Below are 13,992 nucleotides of genomic sequence, written 5' to 3'. Positions count from 1 at the left end.
GCAGATCACAACCTATCGATTTTTTGTTTGTAATCCTAATTTATCGACGGAGATCTGTCGATTTTCTTCCTCGAAAAAAGACGTGTTTTAATAGTGTTTTCAAATGAATCGTCCAAAGTTTGAATATGGTTGTAGCCTTCTCCCTTTCGACTTCATTCACCCCTCTTCCTTCCAACCTTCTAACACAAGCAATTGTCTGTCTTCTCCCCTCAACAATCACCGCCACGCTAGGATTTTATGCCAGAGTTACAATCACTTTCGCCTTCGTAAGTCCAAGTGAAGGACCATACTTATTTGACTCCACATGAGGAAGATATATTCAAGCATCTTCTTCAAGTTGTTAAACATTTCTAGTCCGGGAACAGAGCTTCCTGTTGCTAATGGTTGAGTCCGTGATAAGGACTTTGTTCTAAATTTTAATCATAACCTCCCTTTCTTTGTCTTGCTCATATATTAAACCATGCTAATTTAACAATCAAAATAATGAAAGGAAGCATCTTCTCCGCGTATGCTCTTTTAAAAAGTTTGGCCTCCAATGTAGTGTACTAGAGTTTCACTTGCAAAAGTTTTAATCCCAACACACTATACTAAAATTGTTCCGTGCTTTAGTCACTTGCAAAAGTTTTAGGGACAAACACATAAACGGCCAACCGAGTGAAATTATTGACATCAGATGACCTAAGAAGCTTAAAAGACAATTTTTAGACCTTTTAAACTAATTTCATTTCGTAGCCTTTCTCTAACTTCCTGCATATGTATAGAAACTGTATCATTGTTGTATAGAAAATGTATCACTACTATATATGTATAGAAAATGTATTATACGTAACAAAATTGTATCATTATTGTGTAGAATATGTATCCCTATAGTATGTGTATAGAAAATGTATCATTGTTGTATAATCTGTATATAGTAAAGATATAATCAACATATACTCACTAATTTTACACATATTATACAAAATTATATATATATATATATATATATATATATATATATATATATATATATATATATATTATACATGTTTTGAAATATTTTTGAAGGAACGCAGTCCAAAAATGAGATAGCTCTCGAGAGCTACAAAAACAGAACATGTTCTTCCATTCTCGACTGTGTTTTAATTTGCCAGAAATTATAGAGTATGAAGGATGCAGAGGAGTGAGTGCGTGTGTGTGATTTGTCGGAGAATTTTTGGAGTGCTTATATAGTAAAAAATGGTCTGGTAGGAGCATCTGAATAGTGTACAATTTGTGATGTTATTGCTGCTCCGTATTGAATTAGTCAATTTCTTAAAATTGGTCCCCGTGCCTTCTATTTTGCAGCAATTAAACTTTATTTTGAATGATTTGTCAAGTCAAAAAAGGACAATCTTTTTGGGACGAAAGGAGTAGTTAAAAAAGTAAGACAATTCTCTCCTTTCCCAGTGTTGGAGTTTGCCGGAGAAGCGTTGCAGCTTCTTTGTCATCAGCATCCAATGAGGGGAAAGAAATAGAGGAGAAAGTGAACAAGTAGGGTTTGACTAAATTTGTCTTTATTTTGAGCCTAAGAGTTATTTCAGGTCATTTGCTTAAAACTGAACTTTTTCCGCCCTTTTTCATTTAGCTGGCGGGCTGATGGGCACACCATGTCCTTTTCCCAATCCCAGCACACTATACTGAAATTGTTTTGTGCTTTAGTCAGACTAATTTTTTTTATTTGCAGAGATCTTTTCCAATTACATTTCAAATGACAGCTAAATATTAATAAACGGCTCATAAATTACCAATCCACCTAATTTTCATTGGCCATCCCGCTTTCTAATTTCACCCACAACCCACTAGAAGTAATAATACAAAATACCTAATTTTTTCCGCACAATACATTTCAAATTTCCTTCCCAAATAATAGCCTCCATATTGTCCATGGCAACCCCAGGACAACCCTCTAGCAGAGAGAACAAATACCGAAGAGAGGAGTGGGGAGGAACACGATCGCTATTATGAGAGAAAATAGAATTAGTGAATAATTGGGAGATAAAAGAAGGCATAAGACGTTTGCTGGGGGTGGGAATCGGGTTAACGTGTATAGAACACATTGACCACAAACTGAAGTTAAGAAAAAGGTTAGGTTGCTCATTGCAATATCAACTCAGAATAATCAACTCATCATGAGTCACCTGAGCAACCCACAAGGCAGAATAGTTATGCTATCCTCATTAAGCGGTAAATTCATCTTTACAAATAATGGTCTTATTCTATGACACTTTGTCCAAAGCTAGCAGTCATGTAAACCCTCTTAATGAGATTTGGGTAAAGTTACTGCAGGTATCAAATGAAACAAAAACAGGTAAAAATTGGCACAAGAATTTAAAACCAGGTACCGGAAGAAAACTTTTAAAAAGATTTGAGTACTTGTTGAAATCAAAGTTCCAAAGGTTAAATTCAGTGTAAATTTTCCTTTACATAGAAATACTTATAACCCAACCATAAACATTATTACCTTGTGAATACGTACAGTGAATTCTTTACCGCTTTCCACTTCCCGCGTGATGCATTCGACAAATATGTACATGTAACCGGATCCCCATTTGACCAGAAGATAATTACAAGGACCACGTCACATTGCAATATACAGATGAAACACTTGCTATGACAGAACGAAACACTGCTAGCAGTGACAGATAATATACCAGTGCTCTCGCACGCAACTCCAATTTTTAACGTAACTGTATCTAAAAACTGAGCAAAACTTGTGAAAGCAGAAGCTGTCTCACAACTTTTACATTTTGCACAATTATACAACATCTTTACATATGTGAGGAAGGAGGATTCAAAGAACTAAAGAATTGACCATACATGATAGTGAGGTTAGCAAATCAGAAATGATAAAGGTAACCTAATATACAAGAATGGGCTCTATCACATACTCTAATTTACAGACACCTAGGGCTTCCTTTAAACATATACAAAAGGGTGGTAAAGCTTAATATTATCTCCATCCCCTGCTGTAAAATGATATTGAGGTAGAGAGAGAGAGAGAGAGAGAGAGAGAGAGAGAGAGAGAGAGAGTAAAATATCAAACGGGTGAAAATCTCAAAATGCCTATATGGTCATATTCTTGTAGATGTACTCTCAGGAGACCTGTATCTATTTTGTTGAAGTATCAATAGTTCTTTCTATATCAAGCATAGGCTTTATTCTTCTCTCAACCTCATCGCTAAGTAACTTTTGCTCTTCAACAATCATAGAAAAAGCAGCTTTGCAAGAATCCTCATCTCGAAAAGCCAGAGTCCACCGCCCATCGACCAGAGCTTTTGACTTAACTTTAGCATGGGCTGTATGCTTTGCAGCATCTATGTAAGGTAAAGACGATGGACGTATTCGAAGGTGTAACCATCTCATGTGCTTCTCGTCAATTCTGGGCTGAAGTGGGAAAACAAGAAAATGACAACCTTGGATGATATGGATTATAACTACTGGTTTTTTTTTTTCAAAGAATATTCCAGCCTACCACAGATTGGAAAGTACTCCCTCCGGATCAAAAAAAGTGTCCACTTAGCCTTTTTTTCTTGGGTCAAAAAAAGTGTCCACTTATCAAATCAAGAAAGAATTAACCTTGTTTTTCAGATTTGCCCCTATTAAGTGTTATATGATTAAATCCCAATGCCTATTTAATCAGGGGTAGTTTAGTCAAATTACCTATTTTTTCCAAGGAGTTAGTATTTTCTTAAGGGATGTGCAAATGGCTAAGTGGACTCTTTTTTTTTATCCGGAGGGAGTAATTTGCAAGATTTCCATTTCAATAGATCACTGGAATTAGGGATCCCATTGCAAGGTCGATTTATCAGATTCATTCCTGAGTAGGTTGTTTTCTTTCTTTTCGGTAGTTCTGAAACTACTCAATGTAAGGTCTGAGTTTTATTTAAAGCAGCCTAATCATTTTTACTACATAATATACCTAATACCACAGGACATAACTTATTTATTAAAAAAAAAAAAAGGGAAGATAGCAGAAAGGTATACTTATATTAGGAAAAAAAGAAAAGGTATACTTACATTGCAACCCCCCAGAGGCGCAACTACACGAACCACACCAAAGCTTGGCCTCACAGGTAATTCATCTGCAAGGATAAGCCATCCAGAGGTTCCTACAGAGATGGCCAGAAAGTGGAAATGACGTTCTTTGCCCCTCTCAAATGCTATTCTACAAGGAACCGCATCAACTACAGAACAACAGAGCAAAGCAGGTTTAGAATGTTGACAATAGGTTCCTTCATAGACTAGTTTATATCATACAATTTGGTCTAGCAGTAAAACATGAGTAAGATTTGGTGTGGCGTTGGGGAGTTACGATTTTTTTTTTTTTTTTTTTTTGTGAGGTTCAGGTATCCTGTTATAAGAAGAATACAGGAAGAACAAAAAACAGGAACTGACCAAGACTTAATTCAACGCTTGGTTTTGGGCCCAAACTATCAACGCCAGCCCTTTTTGCTCGGGCTGTTTCCATGACATCAACTGTAGGATGTATAGGAGGTTGATCGGGCAACACTTTTCCTACTGAAAAAATATGAAGCTGATGCAGTAGTACAAACACCTGTAGATTATCAAAACAAAGATTAGCCGGATATCAACTGTAAACCCAAGTTTATAAAGGGAGATTCCCTGTCGATACTGGTTCTCCATCTCAAGCATGTGGAGGCCCCAAGATATTCAGTAAATATCAGCATTCATCTCTATGTTTCACTTTTATTAAACAAGTCAGATAAGATGGAGTACAACCTTAACTATCTCGAACAACCTTTCACCTGCAGCAAAAGATGATTCGCCAGGAGCAAGTTCTGCCATGGAAAAACGGTACAACTAAATTAAAAGCAGAAGAGTCAGAGCACCCCAATCAAACATACAGAAGACTGAAAATAATTAGAAGTTACTTCTCATAACCTTTAGGTAATTGAAGCCAAAAGATCGAGATAGTAAGAGAGGAACAGCCATACCTTCAGAAAGGGGCTTGTGTGATGGCAAAAGCATTAATTTGGGATCTTTCCTTGGAGAAGACGCTTCAATAGCTGCAATTGACATTCTCTTCACATTAGTTAATCATCTAAAAGGAATTAATAGAACCATTTAATAAAAAAATAAAAAATAAAATAAAAATAGAACCATTAAATAACGGAATGTATGGACATAACATACTTCTTTTGCACTTCCTCCACTCATCACAAAGTACCATAATTAGCAGATCAGGCCAAGTTCCTTTCGTTTCATCAAGAATACAGCTAGTACAACTGTGGAATGAATCCTTCACACATTACAAATGCCCACCTCATTAACAACAGCTATAACAGGTTAACCAAGAAGAGACCTATTACAATTAAAGTTGAATCTGTTTTTATCATTTGGAAAAGAGAAAACAAAAGTAGCAACGCTCATATGAAGACCTTTGAAAATTAGAAGTCCAACAAGATACAAATCTTACTTCCACAGTCCCAATTTATGTGACGGTGTTGACTGGGCATGTAGTTTAAGAACTGAAAGAAAACTTTAACAAAATATATGCAAAGTACCAAAAGTATCCTTTTAAATAAGTGGCAAAGAGAGTTCTCCACAAGTCTTTCCATTTTAAATAAGTGATGGTAAGCGTCCCAACAAGTCAGGCCATTAAGCGTAAATAGGAATAAAATTAAGTAGTTTCAAGATAAAAGTGTCCTTTTTTTCCAGACAGTAAAAAAGGAAAGTGTCACATAAAATGGGACCAAGGGAGTGGGGTGAAAGAGGCATAATCCTCATAATTTTGAAAGACTTGCTTTGTGCAATCTTTCATGCTAGAAGTCTTTGTTGCACCAACTACTGCTAACATAAGTAGATAAACAATCAACCAACATAGATAAAATAAATGAAGAAGTACAAGAGGTAAGTTTCTAATTGTTTTGACTTACTTTCAATAATTTAACATGATGACTGTTAAAATCCGCCTCACTGTATGGAAGCAACTGGCGCAAAAGCCAACCACCATCCCACAACGTTTCTGCAGAGATATTTGACCTGCAGAATAGACTGACCAATGCATCGAGTACCTATAAAAGAAGGTTCCTTATTTGATGATATTTTAAACCTTAAACTAACATAAATAATACCAATTACAAAGAGCTACTTAATAGAACTGTAACTAAACCTTCAAAACTGAAGATTGAAATTTGTGTCCCGGTACAAGCTAACTCAATGAATCATGAGAACTAGAAAAATTTAAGTAGCACCTTTGAATTTCATCACATGTAAAATTGACTTTCTTTTTCTTGCCATATGATGACAAGCTTAAACTAGAACATTGGAATTTCTTAAATATTATCCAGCCTAGATAAACTATACAGCCTTCTATTTGGTGTCAAGCTAAATGTTCATCAACAATAAAGTAAGCTGATACAACAAGCAAAATTTCAAGTACCTGGAGGTTTGGAGACAGACCCTGGAGTTAACGCGAGACTAGAGGTTTGGAGACAGACCTTGGAGTCGAAAGGTTTCAAGTTCAGCAGGACAGAGTACTTAAGAGTGCAAGTTCAGTGGTACAGGACGAGGACGAGGACGTGCAGCTATATACTCAGGTCATCCCGAAGAAAGAAAGTTTCAAGTATCTGGGGTCGATCATCCAAGGGAATGGCGAGATTGATGGCGATGTCACATATCGTATTGGAGCGGGATGGATGAAATGGAAGCTCGCATCGGGGGTGTTGTGCGATAACAAGGTGCCACCTATACTAAAGGGAAAGTTCTACAAAGTAGTGGTTAGACCGACTATGTTATGTGGGACGGAATGCTGGCCAGTTAAGAAACATGTCCAGAAGATGAAGGTAGTAGAGATGCGGATGCTGAGATGGATGTGCGGGCATATCAGTAGAGATAGGATTCGAAATGAAGTGATTCGGGACAAGGTGGGTGTGGCCCCAGTGGTGGATAAGATGCAGGAAGGGAGGTTGAGATGGCTCGGCCATGTGCAGCGGAGATGTGTTGATGCGCCAGGGAGAATGTGTGAGAGGCTGGCAGTGGAGGGCCTGAAAAGAGGGAGGGGTAGGCCAAAGAAGGCCTGGCCAGAGGTGATTCAGCAGGATATGGCGCTACTTCAGCTTACCGAAGACATGACCGGTGATAGGAGGGGGTGGAGGTCGAGTATCAGAGTAGAGGGCTAGTAGGGGGCCGCGCGGATTTCTTTCCCGTATTAGGAGTATTATTATCTTTGTTCATTCGCTTATTTTTTCTAGATCTCTCATATAGCTTGCTTGTTTCTTTCTTTAACATCATTTATCCTATTATATGTTGCTACTACTGCCTATTGTTATTGTTGTCTTGGCACCTCATCTTAAGCCGAGGGTCTATCGGAAACAGCCTTCCTACCTCTCAAGGTAGGGGTAAGGTATGCGTACACTCTACCCTCCCCAGACCCCACCTTGTGGGAATATACTGGGTATGATGATGTTGTTGTTGTTGTTGTTGTTGATACAATAAGCAAAATCTTTATGTAAGATAACAAAGACGTCTTGAGATGGATCCATAGCTTGTAGGAAATTTATTTCATACACAACAACTGATAATAAGTTCCAAGGATAACCCAAGATACTTAGATTATGTGTAGAGTTTTAGTGTGGACTTCACGTATTAAATGCCTAATTTTCTCCATGGATGGAAACAGGGGTTCAACTTTTCATATGTCAAACTATGATGTTTTCTTGAAAAAACATTTCAACTGTTTGTTTGCAAAACTTAGGAAAAAACAATAAGTCTCTCTGAACTTTGGAGAAAACTTTCAACTTCCTTCGAAAATTGAAAAGCTACATAGGTTTTCCAAAGAAGTTGAAAAAATTCTTCCAAATTTTCAAATAAGCTTTAAATAATTTCAAATTGATTTTCTCAGAAAAAGGAAAAAACCAACACACAGAGTTTGAGAAACTGAAAAAAGGAAAATATTCTTCAAGCATTTTTCTAGAAAACGCCAGAAACAGGTTTGATTCAACTAGAAACCAACACTTGAGTACTGCTCTCTGTCACATTTTATGTGGCATGTAGTCTGTCCCAAAAATAATGCCATCTTTCTATCTCAAAAAACAATTTAACTTTAAAGTTCCCATTTTACCCTAAATGAGATGATTTACGGCCACACAAATTATTATTTTTCGGATAACAAGGGAACCTACCATTCGGGTGCGCGCAGGGTAACATGCGCTCATGTGTAATAGCTCGCAAATCACGCAGGAGAGATAACCCGCACTAGGCAAGCCCCATGCGACGAGCTTAACCCAGAAGGCAAATCCCCTACTATCGTGGGCAGGGGGTTTCAAACCTGAGACCTCCATAATGGAAGCCCCATGTTCAACCAACTGAGCCACCCTTGCGGGTATTTATAGCCGACAAATGTCTATGAAAGATAACAAATTTCAAAAGTTAAAGTCTTTCTTTCATTCTTTCTTAAATTCTGCGGCCGGTTCATAAATGGGACAGAGGGAGTAATATTTAACCCGGTGAATAGTGCAGGAGACAAAGCCCGATGATTTTATGGCCTTTAATCAGAAACGATGGCCAATTTTGAAAACAATGTGAGCAAGACTTTCAGAATTTTCATTGGAAAGGAGCTTTACTGCTGCTACCGTCACAAATTTAATAACTAAACAGAATAAAGCAGAAATGATTTTAGGTTAATTAGCTTACTAGCTAGAATCTATATTATTGCCGAAACACATGCTTTTGTTAAGGGAGATAAATAATGGATGTAGTTCTTTTAGAGCTATACTGCTGCTACCTTTACAACTTCAATAACTAAACAGGAGAAACCAAGGAAATTAGATTTCAGGCTAATTTGCTACTAGGTAGAATCTATAATATTATTGCCAAGAAACATGCTTTTGTTAAGGTAGATAAATAATGGATGTAGTTCTTTTGGCTAATGAATGCCTGGATTCTAAGGATGAGGCGGAAGGAAGCCTAAGTTATTAGATAATTGGAATTAGAAAAGCCTATGAACATATCTACTTTTTTTGAGACTGGTAACATGCCTATGAACATATCTACTTAAAAAGTTTATGAAAGCTATGGGCATTGTAGACAAACAGATGAATTGAATAAAAAATCTAGTGAATCCCACTTACTCCAGAAGTGATTCGAGACAATTCGAGAAGAATAAAATTAGCTAAACTCAAGAAGATGTTGACAAGAGAGGGTAGCTCAAGTGGAAAGCACCTCCACCTTCTAATCTTAAGGTTGTCGCTTCGAGTCACAAAGGAGAAAATTACCTAATAAAAGCTAACCCAAGAATATGAAGCTTGACACTATAAAGTTCAATGCTACCACCACATTTCCACTTAAAGGTTCTCTATTCTTATTAATGCCAATCCAGAAATTTTCTTTCTTTCATCCAAAGGACCAATACAGGGCAATCCCCTAAAAAATTCTTATTTCTACTTGTTTGGAGTTTCGAGTAAAAAGGTACACACAACTGCCGAAGATTCTTTATCCAGACTGGATCCATTTCTCATCTCCCCCAAATTAAAAAGGGGCAAATGGAGAAAAAATACACACATATATACACACACACACACATATGTATACATATATATATGTATATATGCATACATATATGTGTGTGTGTGTGTGTGTGTGTACATACACACATATATAATCACACACAGATATATACACACACACATCTATATATATATATATATATATATATATATATATATATATATATATATAGACACATATATATATGTGTATATATACATACATCTATATAACAAAGAATATGAGAAAACAAATAAGATAAAGTGAAATATTAATCGTTTAGTGTCGCCTCTTCAGGAGACGCTCATTAGCAAGGAAAGGTATGAATTAGTGCCTTGATGACGAAATTGAAGCGCTCATTAATTGAAGCGAAGCGCTCTACAGTATTGCGCCTCGCTTCAGGGCTTAAGCGCGCCTTTGACAACACTGATGGCAGGATGCTGCAGCAGACAGTGAGGCTCACTAAATTTCGAAGGAAAATGCAAGATTAGAAAGTGGACAAGGTCAGACAATTCTACGAGAAATGGGGGACTGCCTAAGAACCTGATCCATGAGTCTATTATATTGAAAGGTGGGAAAGAAGGAAAATTCGTAGTGAAATCTTGATCTGAGATTTTGAGTAACATTTTATAAGGGAAAAACAATAGACATGGAAAATTAACGGGAAAAGCAAAGCTCCTCCATAAGTTGCTCGTTTTGCCTGGGAAACTGCATATGAGGCTTGCCTAATTCAAGACATCTTGGAAAGGTGACGGATGAATATAGCACTAGATGCTTCGTATGCTCACTCTCATTTGAAACTCCAGAACATTTGTCTCTGCACAGTAACTTCAGGTGGCAGATATGGGTTCATTTGTAAATCCTGTGGAGTACAATGGGTTATGCCAAGAACAGTGAAGGATACTGTTGACAGCCTGGAAAGGGCAGAACGAAGCAAGCCATTGGAGGCTGTTTGAAAGACTAACGGGGCATGCATTCTACTGAACGTATGGAAGAAATGTAACTGCAAAAGTTTCTAAGAAAAGTCAGAGGCTGTACAAAATGCAAAAGTTTGGGTATAAGATGAACATGTAGCGTTGACACATTGAGAAGGAGCATTGGCCCTTTTCATCTTTGCACCTTCTTGGCCATAATTAATAAGGACCTCCATTTATAAAAGATCTAGCTCTCCAGCTTCTGTTGCAGTTGCAGTCAAAGAACTTGCAAATGAAAGAGGAAGACAATCCACATGCAATAATAACTGAACACAACCTCAAGGCAGAGTTATGTCCAATGAACCACTTCTTTCAGTTCCCTTAACCAGCAAATGTTAAACACAATCACTTCTCCGCATGCTTACAATATAGTTACCAAGTAAATTTCCATTTTTAATGATTCATGGAAGACAACATGTGTGGAATGTTGCTAAAGTATATTATAAAACTAAGTTCAAGAAAAGAACAGAAGAAAAATGGGCGACATCAAAAGATAACACATGAGTCCATGGAAAAATACATACTTGAAGTCTCTGTCTACGAGGGCTCACTGTAACTTCCTTGCACACGCATAACAATCCATATTGCTCCTGTCATAACATCAAGCTAAATACAATTACACATGGCAGCATATATGACAGCACCAAGCCAGACAAACAATAGAGCTTATTTCTTTTTTAATGTCTTCCTCCTAAGACAACATAAGCAAAAAGCGACTAAAATCTATGTTGCTCGGACTCTTAAAAATGCCGACGGGTGTGTGTCAGATCCTCCAAAGTAGTGCATTTTCGGAGTATCCGACACGCGTACGGCAACATTTTTGGAGAGTCCAAGGAACATGGACTAAAACAGCTTAGGCATCATAATCTATACTTATTTTATTAATAGGTAATAAGATACTATGATATATACTATGATATATACTTATTTTCTCCCCAGCTATGTGACGAACTCCTATTTGAGGTTAATCGTCACAGCTTTGATCGTAATTCATCAGTTGTAATAAAACTTTTCAAAACCTGATCTCAATCTTAAAAGAATTCTTCAGTCATTTCTATATGTTCAAGTTTTAGTTTTACATTGGGAGTTAATGTCATTAATTCCAACTCAAACCAGGATAGTTTTAACCACAAAAAAACACTATATCACACATGGCGGATGGAACATATTTTTTGTTGTACATCAATGCTCGAGTCAATAGTCCTATTGCTTTGAACAATATTTTTCACATGGATACTATGAAGTAATAGGGCCACAAATTTCAAGCATTAACATATTCATGAGTCAAGACACTTCTAGATATCTAAGCAGAGCTTACAGATGAAAAAACAGAGTTCCAATATAGAACTACATGGCCATTTGGGTCTTAAAAGTTCACCAATTACTAGTGAAATTTATTCCATACAAAATAAAAGATTTTGCTTATAGAAGACAGAAATTCATGGTATTGAAACCCAAATAACCTCTCTCTCTTTTGTTATTCTTCACCTTTTAAAATTGAATGTGGAACATTGCATGTCTTCTGCTCAGAATAGTTGCATCTTACTACAACGCTCTAGGATTTCCAATTTATTTACTGAAAACAATTGCTGAGACACATTCAAAACAACAGTAAACAATCCAACCAAATACTGAAGTATCACTTGATGTAGTGTAGACTAGCCAGTCAACTAGCTGTCAGAGAAAGTTGAGCTTTTGTGATTCAATCAATCCATCTACTCCAAAGTACAGACTGGACTATGGATGAGCTGCCCTGGCATATTACATGGATGCCCATCTGTGTGAACATCTTAAGTGAGGAAAACTAAAAAGATTTCATGTTCTCTAATGAAAAGGACCAGGCACTAAGATTAATGGCCTTGGATTAACTATCGGATAATTTCATCTTTTTCATCAAATTCCCTTTAGGTAATCTTTTGTTTTTGGTGACGAGTATACTTCAGTCACACAACAATGAAAGCGCAAGAACTCGCCATATAATTTCGGTGATAGCATACTACATCATTTCCCACATATTCCATGCCTGCCATAGATTGTGATGACATCATTTTATTTATAATGGTTTAATACCAGAGAAAACATCTATAAAACTTGCCTGCCGAAGATTCATCAAGAAAGTGTTTTTTTAATGTTATTGATACTGGTTTAATCCCTGAGAAAACTACAGGAACCTCATGAGTGTTTTAGAACTTGAACGGAAACAAAACCACCTAAAAAGGCAGCCCGGTGCACTAAGCTCCCACTATGCGCGGCGTCCGGGGAAGGGCCGGACCACAAGGGTCTATTGTACGCAGCCTTACCTTGCATTTCTGCAAGAGGCTGTTTCCACGGCTCGAACCCGTGACCTCCTGGTCACATGGCAGCAACTTTACCAGTTACACCAAGGCTCCCCTTCATCTATGCAAAATTAGTTCTACCCCTAAAAGGCACTCCTATTCCTTACATCTAAGTTCTTTACAAAAAACGCCCAAGACATCTATACTACATGAACCTCATGAGATACCAAACTGGACTACCCTCTCAAAGGCTCTCCTATTTCCGTCATTCTAAGTACCTGTATAACAGGAAACGACCAACATCTCATGCTCAATATTTGGTGAGCCAAGTGGGGAAGGAAGAAGTGGAGGGAGCAATTATGGATTATTATGAAAATTTGTTGAAAGAGGGAGCAGAGTGGAGGCCTACTATGGAGGGTCTGGTGTTTAATCAAATCGGAAGGGAGGAGGGTGAGTGGTTGGAGCGGGCATTTGAGGAGGACGAGGTAAAAAGTGTGTTGGAGTGTTGCGCGGGTGACAAAGCTCTGGGCCCAGATGGTTTCTCTTTGGCTTTTTTTCAGTATTGTTGGAATACAGTCAAATTTGATGTGATGGATACTATTGTTGAGTTCCAAGATAGTGGTGAAATCGAAAAAAGTTTGAATGCCTCGTTTATTGTCATCATTCCTAAACGGGAGGGAGCCACGAGCATGAAGGACTATAGACCTATTAGTCTAGTGGGAAGTATCTACAAGATTATTTCTAAGGTGCTTTCCATTAGACTTAAGAAGTGTTGGATGGAACCGTTTCTACTTCACAAAATGCCTTTGTGGAGAGCAAACAGATTTTGGATACAGCGTTGGTGGCAAATGAAGTGGTGGATTCAAGGAGAAAGCAAGGAGTACCAGGTGTGCTGTGCAAACTTGATATTGAAAAGGCAGATGATCATGTGAACTGGAAATTTCTAGATTCCATCTTGTTTCAAATGGGATTTGGAGAGAAATGGAGGAAGTGGATCTATTTTTGCATTTCTTCGGTGAGGTTTTCCATGTTGGTGAATAGTAATCCATGCCGTTTTTTTTGGGAGCTCGAGGGGTTTGAGACAAGGAGACCCTCTATCATCGATGTTGTTTATTTTGGTTATGGAAGCTCTGAGCAGGATGATGGATAGAGCTGTCCTGGGGGGCTACCTGAAGGGTTTTGATGCGGCGGTTGGGGGTGTAGGGGCAATATCG

At 37.6% G+C, this 13,992-nt stretch overlaps 1 protein-coding gene across 3 annotated transcripts in view; it reads right to left on the bottom strand.

Annotated features, from left to right (window-relative positions):
* Positions 1–2,722: 2,722 nt before the first annotated feature.
* The window catches only part of LOC132040695 (protein TRANSPARENT TESTA 9), a 46,885-nt gene continuing 35,615 nt past the window's right edge, over positions 2,723–13,992 (bottom strand). For all 3 annotated transcript variants that reach the window (XM_059431348.1, XM_059431349.1, XM_059431350.1), the window contains 8 exons: positions 11,027–11,092; positions 5,919–6,056; positions 5,176–5,281; positions 4,977–5,048; positions 4,762–4,820; positions 4,417–4,576; positions 4,039–4,205; positions 2,723–3,405 (listed from right to left, as the gene is read on the bottom strand). In XM_059431348.1, coding sequence (XP_059287331.1) covers positions 3,130–3,405; positions 4,039–4,205; positions 4,417–4,576; positions 4,762–4,820; positions 4,977–5,048; positions 5,176–5,281; positions 5,919–6,056; positions 11,027–11,092 — 1,044 coding nt within the window. In that variant the 3' untranslated portion in view covers positions 2,723–3,129. The remainder of the gene's footprint in view (positions 3,406–4,038; positions 4,206–4,416; positions 4,577–4,761; positions 4,821–4,976; positions 5,049–5,175; positions 5,282–5,918; positions 6,057–11,026; positions 11,093–13,992) is intronic.

The sequence above is a fragment of the Lycium ferocissimum genome, chromosome 12 (assembly GCF_029784015.1).
Source record: "Lycium ferocissimum isolate CSIRO_LF1 chromosome 12, AGI_CSIRO_Lferr_CH_V1, whole genome shotgun sequence".
NCBI classification, from domain to species: domain Eukaryota; kingdom Viridiplantae; phylum Streptophyta; class Magnoliopsida; order Solanales; family Solanaceae; genus Lycium; species Lycium ferocissimum.
The sequence above is the reverse complement of the archived record's forward strand: the minus strand, read 5'-3'. Positions and strand labels throughout refer to the sequence as shown.